General features: G+C 55.6%; 1 protein-coding gene across 1 annotated transcript in view; it reads right to left on the minus strand.

Annotated features, from left to right (window-relative positions):
- SHANK3 (SH3 and multiple ankyrin repeat domains 3) overlaps positions 1-12,012 on the minus strand; it is a 323,589-nt gene that overhangs the window by 181,554 nt on the left and 130,023 nt on the right. The window contains exon 11 of the mRNA XM_014961953.1: positions 6,763-6,952. Within this exon, the coding sequence (XP_014817439.1) occupies positions 6,763-6,952 (190 nt within the window). The remainder of the gene's footprint in view (positions 1-6,762; positions 6,953-12,012) is intronic.

A 12,012-nucleotide genomic window follows, 5' to 3' on the forward strand; every position in this document is an offset into this window, starting at 1 on the left:
ACCATGCACTGTGCAGCTACCAGCACTATGCTCGAAGCACCCGCGCTCCGCAGGCCCCACGCTCTGAATCCACAGCCCCTGCTGGGTGCGGACATCCCCCCCCCCTGCCCCGCGCAGCCCCCACGGCACCCGGGTCTGTGGGGCAGCGCATCCACAGCCCCCATGGGGCTGCCCCCAGCCACCCTCCTGCTGCCCCCCGGAGGGACGGGGGCATGGCGGGGCAGGGGGTCCCCTCCCGCAGCCCCTCCCTGCCTGGTGCCGGTGGGGAGCAGCCGCCGCGGCAGGAGAAGCTGCCCCGTCCGTCACCCCAGAAACGGCCGTACCCCAAAGGACACCGCTCCTCGGAAAGTGGGGGCAGCCAGGAGAGGGGGTGGCGTCCCTCGGCCTGGGACAGTCTCTGCTCCCCCAGGAGCACCCTCACCATCGGGGCGCAGCGCTCCAAGGGTGACCCAGCGCCCCGGGGGAAGGAGCAGGGCTTTGTGTCTGGCCCCTCCCGGGGTGCCCGAACCCCCTGTCCCACCCCCCACCCCCGGGGTGCCCGAAAGGCAGGCGGCAGAGCAGGCCCTGCCACAGGGGGATGGAAGGGGCGCAAGGCCTGCCCGCCTCAGCCCTGCCGCGCCAGCGCCGCGCTAAGTTACAGTCCCTCAAGGGAAAAAACACTTAATAAGAAATAAATAGCTACCCTTTCCTTATAATACTTGTAAATGTCACTCCAGAATCATTTTTAGTCAGCGCAGAGACATTAAAGCCCGGCTGGGGTGGCTGCAAGGCCCCGGAGTGTTTCCAGCCGCAGTCACGAGGAGCTCGTGGGGAAGGGGGGAGCTGCACTGAAATATCTGCCTGGGGCAGCGCACCCCCCCAACGCCGCAGCCCCCCACCCCGCTGCACGCCATGCCCGGGGGGCTACGCAGCCCCCGGCACCTGCAGGGCGGGCGATGCAGGGGGGGAACGCTGCAGCACGGGGCTGTGACCCCCCCCCAGCACCGCTGGGTGCACACAGACTGTCAGCAGCGGGGACCCCACTCCAGCCACTTGGCTTCTCCAGGGTACCCACTAACAGCCCACCCCCCCTCGCTGGGCCACCAAGGCCACCGAGGAAGCCACAGCTCCCCCCCCGATGCTATCACCCTCCCGCAGCTCAATGCACCGTGTCCAGGGTGTTTTCTCAGCAGCAGCCTGGCACCCGTGGCTTTCCACATGCCGTTTGAAGGTGCCGCCGCCGGACCAAGGGCCGGTCCTTGCAGGGGTGACGGGAAGATGACAACAGCCCCACGTCCCACAGCTCCTCTAGAGCAGCACCGCCGGGGAAGCGTTAATTACGTGGTTGCAACCCAGGGCCGATCTGCCATATCGATTCCGTAGCGCACTCATTTTTTAATCGTTAAGGAGTTATTAAGTCAAAATGTCTCCAAAGCCTCCATCCATTATGTCAGAGGTACATTTATAACAAGTTTTGTAATCATTTCAAAGAATAGCACCATTTCTGTTTGCCCTCTTTGGGCAAGCTCTATTTCAATTAAAGGATGCTAATTAGCTTAATCATATTTCATGTTAATGCCCGCTTGATAGAGACCCGTGTCAGTCATGCAGCTGCTCCAGGTTCGGGCTCTGCTCGGGGAACATTTCTACCTGTGTTCCCAAGCAGAAAACGTGGGAAAAGCTGCGGGGAAGGGGTTTTCTGTTCTCCACCCGTCGGGAGCGGAGCGTCTCCTGGCATGTTTCCACACACGCTGACAAGGTGTTTCCTCACCCCCTTTACCAGCCCAGCCACGCAGCACCCGGGGGCCCGGAGGAGCGGGTTTCGTGCTCTGCTCGGCTGAATTGGGCTGCAGCCAGGGTGGCTGGACCCGGGGCTTGTTTCCGAGCAGCAGCCGGGGCGGCGGGGATGTTATGAATAAAACACACTCGGCCGTGTTTATTCAGCAGCCGAGGAGCTTCCTCACGTCTCCAGTGGATAATCGTGATTTTGCTGAGCGATGCCCACATCCTCCTCCTCCTCCTCCTCCTCCTCCCTGAGACACGCGGGGCCCCCAGCACCAGAGGAGAGGGCTCCCCATGGGGCGCGGGGGGGGCAGCCCAAATAAAACGCAGTCACTGTGGAAGAGGGGCAGCCCCTTCCTCTGCTGCATGGAGACCCTGCCCCTGGGGATCACGGGTCTTCTCTTTGCAGCAGCCGTTTATCTGGTTATCTGTTTATCCCTCCCAGCTGCACCTCGGATCCATCACAGGGACGGGAGAGGGACGCCGGGTGAATGAGCCCAGCGGTGGGCATCGTGCAACCAAAGGACACCGGGGAGAGGGACCCTCTGGTCCAATGAGCCTCCGCAGCAGAGGGAGGACGTGTCCTCCCATCTCACGTGCTGCCTCTGCAACCAGCAACTGCTCTAGGAGCCACCAAGCTGACGTGGGGTTTCTTTGGAGGCTTTGCCCATGTGTGGTGTTCCTCCGGTCAGGTCCTGCGGGGGGGCTGCTTGGGTTTGGGTGTCCCACAGATAAATAAGTGCTCCAGAAACAGTGCAGTGCAAACCTGATGGCACACCTTTGGATGACATTTCTGAGGCCTCACGCCTGCTCTCCCTGGTGAAAATAACTATTTGAGATGGACTCAACTCCATGTCTCATGCTTCTTACAGGTATTTTAGCCCCCGGGAGCATCCAGACTCGACAGCACCTGGACACGGTGAAAAAGACCTGACCATCTGACAGCACCTCCATCAGAAGCAGTGTTGGGTCCTGCTACGGAGGAGCTTCCTCACAAGAGTGGACTCTGGGCTCAAGAAGCCACCGTCCTTCCTGAGGGAAGCCAGAGGTCCCTTCCCCACGCTGGACGTGCGTTCAAACCACCACAAGTGAACGAACAGACCGTAACAGCTCCCACAATTACCTCAGACACATCGAGCCGCCCCAAACACCCCGCGCGGCTCCTTGAATTTCCCCGCGCCCTCAAGGGGCTGATCAGAAGAGAATCACTTTCTGTCAGTTGAGTTCTAGCTGAAGGATTCTCCATGTAGGTTTAAGCAACCCTCCTTCTCTTCCTCCTCCTCCTCCTTCTCCTCCTCCTCCTTCTCCTCCACTGTCCCAGCGGCGCACCCGCAGCGCGAGGTGTTGGGGGCCGGTTTTGGGGGAGCTGAGGTGTTTGTGGCTGCAGCAGGAGCTGGACCAGGGGCCATGGCTGATCCCAGCCCACGGGGCTGTGCTGGAGCTGTGGGAATCACCCAGGGTTTGCCTGGCCACACTCCTGCCTGTCTCCGGTGAACACACTAAGGTGTTTCACACATTATCATGAAAATATCTTTTACATATCGGGCATTTTCCCCCTTTGAATATCAGATTTTTTGTTGCTTTAGGCTACAGAAAGGTTTTTGCATGGAGGAACTTCCTGCTGTTTCAAAATGTGCTATAAACTGATCCCCTCAGGAATGAAATGTATTTGGCAGCTTTGCAGTTAACCTGTTAGCCTTTCCTCCTAACTGTACGGCTGTTAAATTGTTCCTGTCCACAAGGCTCCAATCCCAAAAGGAGGCTTTTATGCCTTTCTTTTTTTTTTCCCCAGCTGGTTTGTCTCTGGTGCTGGAGCTGCCTTTCCCTTCGGCTGTGGAAGAAAGGGTTTGTGAAGTGTCCCCCTTGCTCTGAGAAGATTTGTCTCTCACACACACACCGCACCCACGGAGCACCTGGAGAGGATTTCTCTGAAGGAACCTTCCTGGAGGCACCAGCACCCATCACGTGGTAGGGAGAAGCTCAGGACACACACCCTGCCACAGGTCCCTCAGCTTTGTCCCCCAGCAAGAGTGGCCACGGTCTCCCTTGAGTCATGCTCTTTGGTGGTTTGGCAAGAGACGTTTTGCCATCACACAAGCAGCACCAGAAAGTCCACCCGGTCCTTCTGACACGGCATCGTCAGACAGAATGTGACTGACAACCAAACACTGCTTCTCGATTGTGGCACCTACTGCGTGTCCCTTGGAAGAAACGCTGTTGCTGATCCGGAGTTTCAGACTGTTACTCCAAGCCTGGCTGACAGATACGGAAACAGACTGAGTTTGGTGGAAACGATTCCAGCTCCAGCAAGAAAACAGCAGCTCTGTCGCTTCCAAAACTTTCCCAGATTCTCAGAATCAAACAGAAGGGTTGAGGCTGGCAGGGACCTCTGGAGATCACCCCATCCCACCCCCTGCTCAAGCAGGGACACCTCCAGCCAGCTGACTTTTGACCATCCCCAAGGATGGAGACTCCACAATCTTTCTGGGCAACTTGTGCCCGTGCTCTGTCAATGTCACTGTGGAAAAGTGTTTCCTGATGTTCAGAGGGAACCTCCTGCATTTCAGTTTGCCTCTGGTTGTGTCATCACTGAGGAGAGCCTGGCTCCATCCTCCTGGCACCCTCCCTGCAAGTGTTTATACACATTGATGAGACCCCCTGAGTCTTCTCCAGACTGAACCATCAGCTCCCTTGGCCTTTCCTCACAGAAGAGATGCTCCAGTCCCTTTATCATCTTCCTGGTCCTTCACAGGGCTCTCTCTCTCCTGTATGTCCATCTCTCTCTTGTCCTGGGGAGCCCAGCACCAGACCCAGCACTCCCCATGTGGCCTCACCAGTGCTGAGCAGAGGGCAAGGATCTCCCCCCTCAACCTGCTGCAGACGCTTTGCCTAATGCAGCCCAGGAGACCACTCACCTTCTTTGTGGCAAAGGCACGTTGCTGGCTCATGTTCAACTTGGTGTCACCTGGAAGGACCCCCAAGACCTTCTCTGCAAAGCTGCTTTCCAGCTGGGTGCCCCTCAGCATACATGCGGGGTCAACGGGAATTTCCCCTGGCTGTCCATCAGCTACTTAGGGAGCAATCCTGAATTCAGGAATGGGAGAGATCTTCAGGGACACTCTGTTGAGGGTATTGCCTGGGTTGGACAGATATAACGACCAAAAGACACAGGTTCTGCCCAAAATTCAGGAGGCAGTTTCTGACGCTGAGAGCTTTACGCCTGACCACTGGGGCTCCCCCAGCCACGAGGCAGAGCAGGGACCCCCTTCTCCCCCACCCCTGGAGCTGGGTAACGAGGCAGACCAGGGCTGATATTCTGGGACCCACCGCTAGTGCTCTCTCACAAAAGGGTTTTCCTCCTTCCAGTTCCTAGAGCATGGCTCATTTAGCTTGCTGCTCCGTCTGCTGAGAAACTTCTGGTCTCAGATCCCCTCTGCACAGCTACATGAGAATAGCACAGTTACCTGCTAACGAGAGCCAATTAGTGGCAGATTCCCACTGTTCGGGAAAAGGAAGGCAACAGGAGAACGGGACTCACTCGCCCTCCCTGCTCCTCCTCTGACAGCCGCCAGACCAGCGCTCAGCTAATTAGCACAAGGGCCTGAGCAACGATGTAAGACAGGAGCCGCAAAGCCCTGGGTCAGATCCTGGCATCACTGGGAGCAGCAGGAGCTCACTGGGATCCTCCCCGAGGGAAACGCCGTGTGGGACCATGTCAGCCCCACGGCCAGCAGCCCAACACGAAAACCCTGTGAAGAGGAGCGTCGGCCCGAGCAGCGCTGGCAGCCCTGACCCACCAGGTGCTTCAGAAGCCTGGTGTGAGAGTCTGCAGCCAAGGACACGCTGGCAACGGCCATGAAAGCCGGCCAAAGCGGGAGGCAGCAGAGATCCTGCTGGCATCCTCCTCCCTGGGCTTCACCGCAATGAGCTGTCGGGGTGTTGAGCTGCCTCCCCTCAAGCACAAACGCCTCCCTGGCTGTGGCTGCAGCCTTACAAATGCGTCTGGAGAAGATGGAGCGGAACTGGAAACCCGAGAGAGACAATTAATTAAAAGGTTTTGTCTCCCTTTATATAATCACAGATATTGATTCACTCCTTAAAGCACTCTGCTGCATCCCCGCCAGTGGAACATCCCCAGCGGTAGCTGGATTTGTGCCTCTCCACCCTGACAGCTGAGAGTGTTTTATATCATTGGGCAGCTCCATCAGATCTTAGAGTCCTACTGAAAAGACAAAATATAGTTTTATCAGTTGACAAAGAGGATAACGGGATTTCTGGAATTATGCCTCTAATCCTGCCTATCCCACAAGATCACAGTCCTTAGGAATTTGGACAACCTGTCTGACAAGCCCAGCAAGTGCAGGAACAGGCAACCGCTGCCAATTAACATGCACCTCACTCTTTGGCAGGTGCTCTTCACAAGAGAGAGCCTCAATGTGCTGAAGGCGCACGACAAGTTCATGGTAGACAGTAACGGAAAGGAGCTGCAAGAAGATCTCCAAACCCCACACCCCCCTGAGTATGGAGGCAAAGGTTCAGGCAGACCCTCACAAGCTGCTGCTGATCATGACAAGCTATTTCAGAAATTCTGCTCTATGAAAAAAAAAAGGAAAAAGAAGAGTAATTTCAGCAGTATCTCATGGTCAGTGCTACCCAGGAGTGAAAGGAGATGGTTAATTGGTCCCTCCCTGCTTTAGGCACCATGAACCTTCCAATCTCAGAAGGTCTGTGTCTTTGCAGCTCCCAGAGGTGGAGGAACCCACCCCATGCAGAAGGCAGGAGCTACTTGATAAAGGCGGAAATCATTTGCAAAGCCTGTGACTGCAAAACCTTTAACACTTTGGTTGCTAAGTCCTTTTGTGTGTCTCAGTCAAAACCCAGTGCCCTACACATGGCCTTCGGCATCTGCTGCGTGCAACTGGTTTGGGGGTACTCATTCCATTCCTCATAAACAAATGTTCACATCCCGCCTCCCTGTACATGGCCAGACACTGAGCAGACCTGGAGGTCTAGAAGGACTTCCTCCATAAGGTCCTCCCCAGGTGCCCCGACAGCTCCACAGGGCACCGTGACAAAGGCTGAGGTAGATCTGGTGACTCCAGCACAACCTTCTGACTGCGCAACCCACAGCTTGACACCTTCTGCCTTCACTAAAATGACCTTGGGAGAACCGTTTAGACGGTACAGGCATCTGCAGCAAGAACCACAAGGAGAATGAGTTGAGACTTTGGCACTGTAGTGCGAAACATTGGTCTTTAAGCTTTATTTGCTTAACTCATTACCATTTTATTATTTTATTAATCAGAAGCCTGCAGCTAACTCCTTGAATTACATTAGCTCTTCCCCCTTTGGAAAATGCTGGCACCTCTTGGCCAACTCACCCAAGAACAGCCTTCTTGGCCCACTTTTTGGTTTTCTTTTGTGCATCTACCAGATTCTTCAACCCAAGGCACCCGCCTTGCACACCCTTCAGCCAGAGACACGTGGCCCCCCACACCTCTGAGAAACCAGGAACAATGATCCTGAAACTGCCTCTTCCAAGCTAAATATCCCACTCTGGCGGGTTTGTTTCAAGAGCCAGCACAAAGACACCAGTATTTCTATTCCAAACACGACGGTCGTCACTCTGAGCTCTGTTAGGCAGATGCCATGGCTGGCCTGGACTAACGCCCATAGATCATTACCCTCTTTGTCCTTGCTGCTGGAGATCCAGAGTTTCCTAACAGACCCCACTCTCTCACACCCCGTGGGCTCCAGCGCTCATTCTCTGTCCCGGCGACTGTCTCGGCAGTCCTAAGTTACTTTCCAACTCTTATTTAAATAATTTGACCAAATGATATTCACTCATTCTGCCCACACAGTCCCTTCATCACCGGAGCAGTGGCTGGGAGACAGCCACAGTTGAGTCCAGAAGTTACTGGAACCACTTGGAACTGTTAAAGGATTAAAATAAAGCCAAAGAACGTGGACTTGCACAGAAGAGTATCCCACCCTGCCAACATGCAGCTCAGAACTCCCCTCCCAGGGAAGGAAAGGCAGTGTGGAAGGTCACACAGCAACTGCTCCACCACCTGACCCAAACCCCAGAAGCAGCCCTTGGTGCAGGAGGGCACAGGACACCCCTCAGACCCACAGAAGGCAGCCGCTCTGCAGGGAATTCCCCCCGTGCTGGCAGGGCACAGAGCCTTGTCCCCTGGCTGGGCCGGAGCCCTTCTTTTCCCCTCCTCGTAGGGGGAGAGAAGAGCCGGGTCTGCTGCAGCACCGGGAGAGCAGGAGGTGCTGGAGGGAGCACCCAGGGCTGTGAGGGGGGCTGTGGCCCCAGAGAGGACAGCAGAGGTCCCAAGCTGAGCAAAGCCCGGCCAAGCACGTCCCAGAAATGCCACAGCCCCTGACAGCAACCTCCCTCCTCAGACACCGGCTCCGCTCAGGAAAGACCAGCTTCAAAACTTGGACATAAAGCACTTGACCAAGAGCACTGGGGCCAAACCGTCCTGGTTGTGAGACATGGAAACCAGCTCCAGCCTGGGACACAACCTCCAGGGGACATGCAGGGTGGCTGCAGCCATCTCCCCAAGGTTCACGTGTCACTCAGACCCACACCTTCTGTCAGCAACTGCTCTTTCACCGAAAATGTCATCGCCCAAGACTGATCAAAGACAACTGCTGACCCACGTGGCACAAAGGAAGAGATTTCTTCTCAAAGGACTGGCACTTTGGGAATACTGATGTTTTCCATGACATTGTAAGACACTCAGTCCTGAAGAATTTTTTACCTGAACTCATGGTGTTGTGGATGTTTCTCCACCACATGCTGCCCCTCCAGCGAGGAGGGCTGGGTCTGCTGGAGATGCAGCCCAAGACAGCAGAGGTTACGAGGAGGCACCATGAGCACACCAGCTCCACTGAGACCACGTCTGTGTCTGGAAGCTGCCAGTTTGCATCTCCAGAAGGATGAGAGAGACCTGGAAACAACTATGGCCCTGCTTGATATATGGAAATATTTTTTTTTCCTTTTTCGTGTTTTATTTTCCAATATTATTGTTTGGATAAGGCAAAATAAGGAACAGCATAGAGGAGATGCTGGACATGAACACAGCTTGCTGTTTGAGCCCCGGATCAGGAGTTCAGGCATTTTGCCCAACACCGTGTCCCAGACCACAGGGAGCCAGGTCCGTCACCCATGTCCTGGAGATCACTCATGGACCTCTCTCAGTCCCCAGTCATTGCCTCTGCCTGAAGGACAGGGTGAAGGTAGCACGGAATATCCATCCCAGCCCCTCAAGGCACAGCCCCTCGGTACTCGGCAGTTAAATCACCCGTCTGCTTCATTCCCAGACGTGCACACACAGACCCTTGTGGTACGTAACGTTTGGGACTGGTGCGAGGGGACACCACGCTCCTGGGGCTGCTGCTCGACCCAGCCCTCGATTCCACCGCAGGGGGGAAGGGGGTCCGTCCCCACCACGGAGAGGGGAAGCAGCAGCAGCAGCTCCATCTGCAGGGACCGTCCCCCCGGGCACAGCCCAGCCCCGGGGGTCTGCTCGGGAAGGGACCCTCCGGCAGCGCAGACGCTCGGTGCCAGTGCTGCGGGGTCTCTCACATGTGCAACGTGGCCAAGGAGAGTCGCCGCCGAGGAAGACATTCATAATTGAAATTTCCCTGGAACGCAAATTAATTTTCAATTTTGTTCCCTGGGAAGGAAGGATGTGTCTGTGTCAGATGCCAAATCAAGGGGATTCTTTGTGTAGGAAGCGTAATTGATTCCCATTTACTCCGCATCTGTATCTCTCAGAAAGGGAGGGTGGTGAGTCACGCGCCTGGGCAGAGCGGCATGTTGTGCCACCACGAGCAGACGGGCACCCGGGGAGGGGACTGTTGTCCCCACCACTGCCACCAGAGATGTTTTGCCACCACAAAGTCTGATCCAGGATCCAGGCAGTGACACAGTTCTTGCAGATGTGGTGGGACCAGGCGGGAGACATCCAGAGCCCACCACGGCAGTGAGGCCACCTTCACACGGGACCAGGCCCCAGCCCCGGCCACCACGGTCACCCAGCACTCCAAACATTCTCAGGATCAGGAGCCACGTCCCAGCTTCTGGCAAAGTGATCCAAAGACAAGGCTGCAGACAGAGCCGGCCGCAGCAGGTAGAAATGGGACCCAAAGGCTCTGGAAATGGACCCACTGGGCTGTCCCTCATCTGAGTGCTCAGAGCGGCAGTGGCTGTGCAGAAGACAACACCGAGGTTTCCACCACTGCCCCTGACCAGCTGAGACCTACCAAAGGCACTGAAAGAAGCATCTGAGAGGGATGACCGTGAACAGGTCCCCTGCAGGACACGGGGTGGTGAGGCTATTCCTTACTCAGCTCAGCAAACACGGGACTGAACAGTCCCCTCTTCCCCCGGGGACGTGCCAGAGGCCAAGCTGGTGCCCAGGGGATGAAGGCAGCCGGAGAGGAGCAGCTCCAGCTGGGCAGTGCCACTCAGGCTGTGCTCTGACCCTGCTTCACTCACTGAAATACCCGTAGCCATTTCCAACTCACCAGTGGCCAAAGAGCACGGGGGGGTTTGTCTGTGCAGAACCCCGGGGATGAGAACACGACCGGCAGTGCCCTGGGCTCCCCACACAGCCAGGGGGTCCGGAGCCCCGCGCCGCTCCCGAGGAAGAGCATCCACACCAGGGGCAAACCGGCTCCTGCGCTGCAAAGTCACTCCTCAGCTCATTTAGCACCAGCTTCATCTTGCAGACGAGCCACTTGATTAGAGGCACTGGAGTCCCCCAGGGTGACTTCGTTCTGCAGCGCTGTGTGACTGCTCTTTGTGTCTACGAGTCTGGGAAGTCTAACCCTAAAACGTGTGCCATAAGGACAAGATGTGCACGTGGCTTGTAGCTTTGCAGAGAGTTGTGAAAGTGAAATGAGCATGCGAGTCTGCAGAAGCAAAGACAATGTGACAACTGAAGAAAGCGAACTCCTGCAGGGGTCTAGGATGCTGAGTCAGCAGTTATGGCCAACCCCTGAAGCAGAGAGCAGATCTGCTGAAGGTGGAGGTCCAACTGCAGCGTCAGGAGAGAACAGCTGAAGTCCCACTGCATAGGGCCATCCCCCCTCTGGCTTCAGTCTCGGTGACGCTGAAGAGGGGGGCAAGTCTCATGGCAGGAAAGAATACAGCTTGAGAAGGGGGAAATGCCACCAGACAAGGCCAATTCCAGAGCAGCCAATCTGGTTATCCAGCGCAGAGGTGACCAGGTCTGTGACACACAATAAAGAGGAAATGGCCTCAAGTTACTCCAGGGGAGGTTCAGGCTGAATATTAGGAAAAATTTTGTCACCGAAAGGGTTCTCAGCCATTGGAATGGGCTGCCCAGGGAGGTGGTTGAGGCACCATCCCTGGAGGTGTTCAAAAGACAGGTTGATGTAGCGCTGGGAGATATGGTTTCGTGATGGTGTTGCTTTTCGTTTGTTGTGCGGATGTCTATTTTTGTGAAAGTTAGGTTGACAGTTGGACAAGATGATCTTTAAGGTCCCTTCCAACCTAGAAGATTCTGTGATTCTGTAAACTTCATGGTGACTAATGTCCTTCCTGTTAACATCACAGACTCCATGGGATGTCTGGACATGCTGGGGAGGATCCCAGGTTTGAGGTCTGTGAAACAAGGAGGGCGGGAAAGAGCAGCTGGAGGCAACTTCTAGGGAGCTGAAGGTCAAGACCTGCATGTTAATGCCTTCTGAAGTACCCTGGGCACCATGCAGAAGGCAGATAGAGGAGCAGGGAGGTAAAATCCCACCTCCTGACTGAGAAAATGGTGTGAAAAAGAAGGATATGTTCTGATTAGAAACTGAAGAGGACTCAGAATACGATAGTCATGCCGCAGGGGCACACCATTTCCAAACCCTGCTTGAAGCAAGCTGCTGGGATTTAACATCAGCCAGGTTAGAGGAGAGCATTACAGCTGAAGGGATAGGAAAGGCAGCGTATGCAAACAAGCCCTGCTCTGGGATGACTCATGCTGTGGGGTGAAGCCATAAAGAGACAGGACAGAAGCTGGCGAAGTCAGATACAAAATCGTGAGGAGCAGCTGCACGAAGAGAATGAGAAAGCAGAACCCTCAAACTAACGTGTACGCTCCTCTGCACGGGAGCTGGCGGCCCCAGAAACCAGGCAGGAGAAGCAGAATCAATAAAAACACGGACACGGGACGCACTGAAAGCACGGAGGGAGACAGACACCGTAGGGAAGTGTCACACAAA

Source organism: Calidris pugnax, unplaced genomic scaffold (genome assembly GCF_001431845.1).
Source record: "Calidris pugnax isolate Ruff unplaced genomic scaffold, ASM143184v1 scaffold459, whole genome shotgun sequence".
Taxonomy (NCBI): Eukaryota; Metazoa; Chordata; class Aves; order Charadriiformes; family Scolopacidae; genus Calidris; species Calidris pugnax.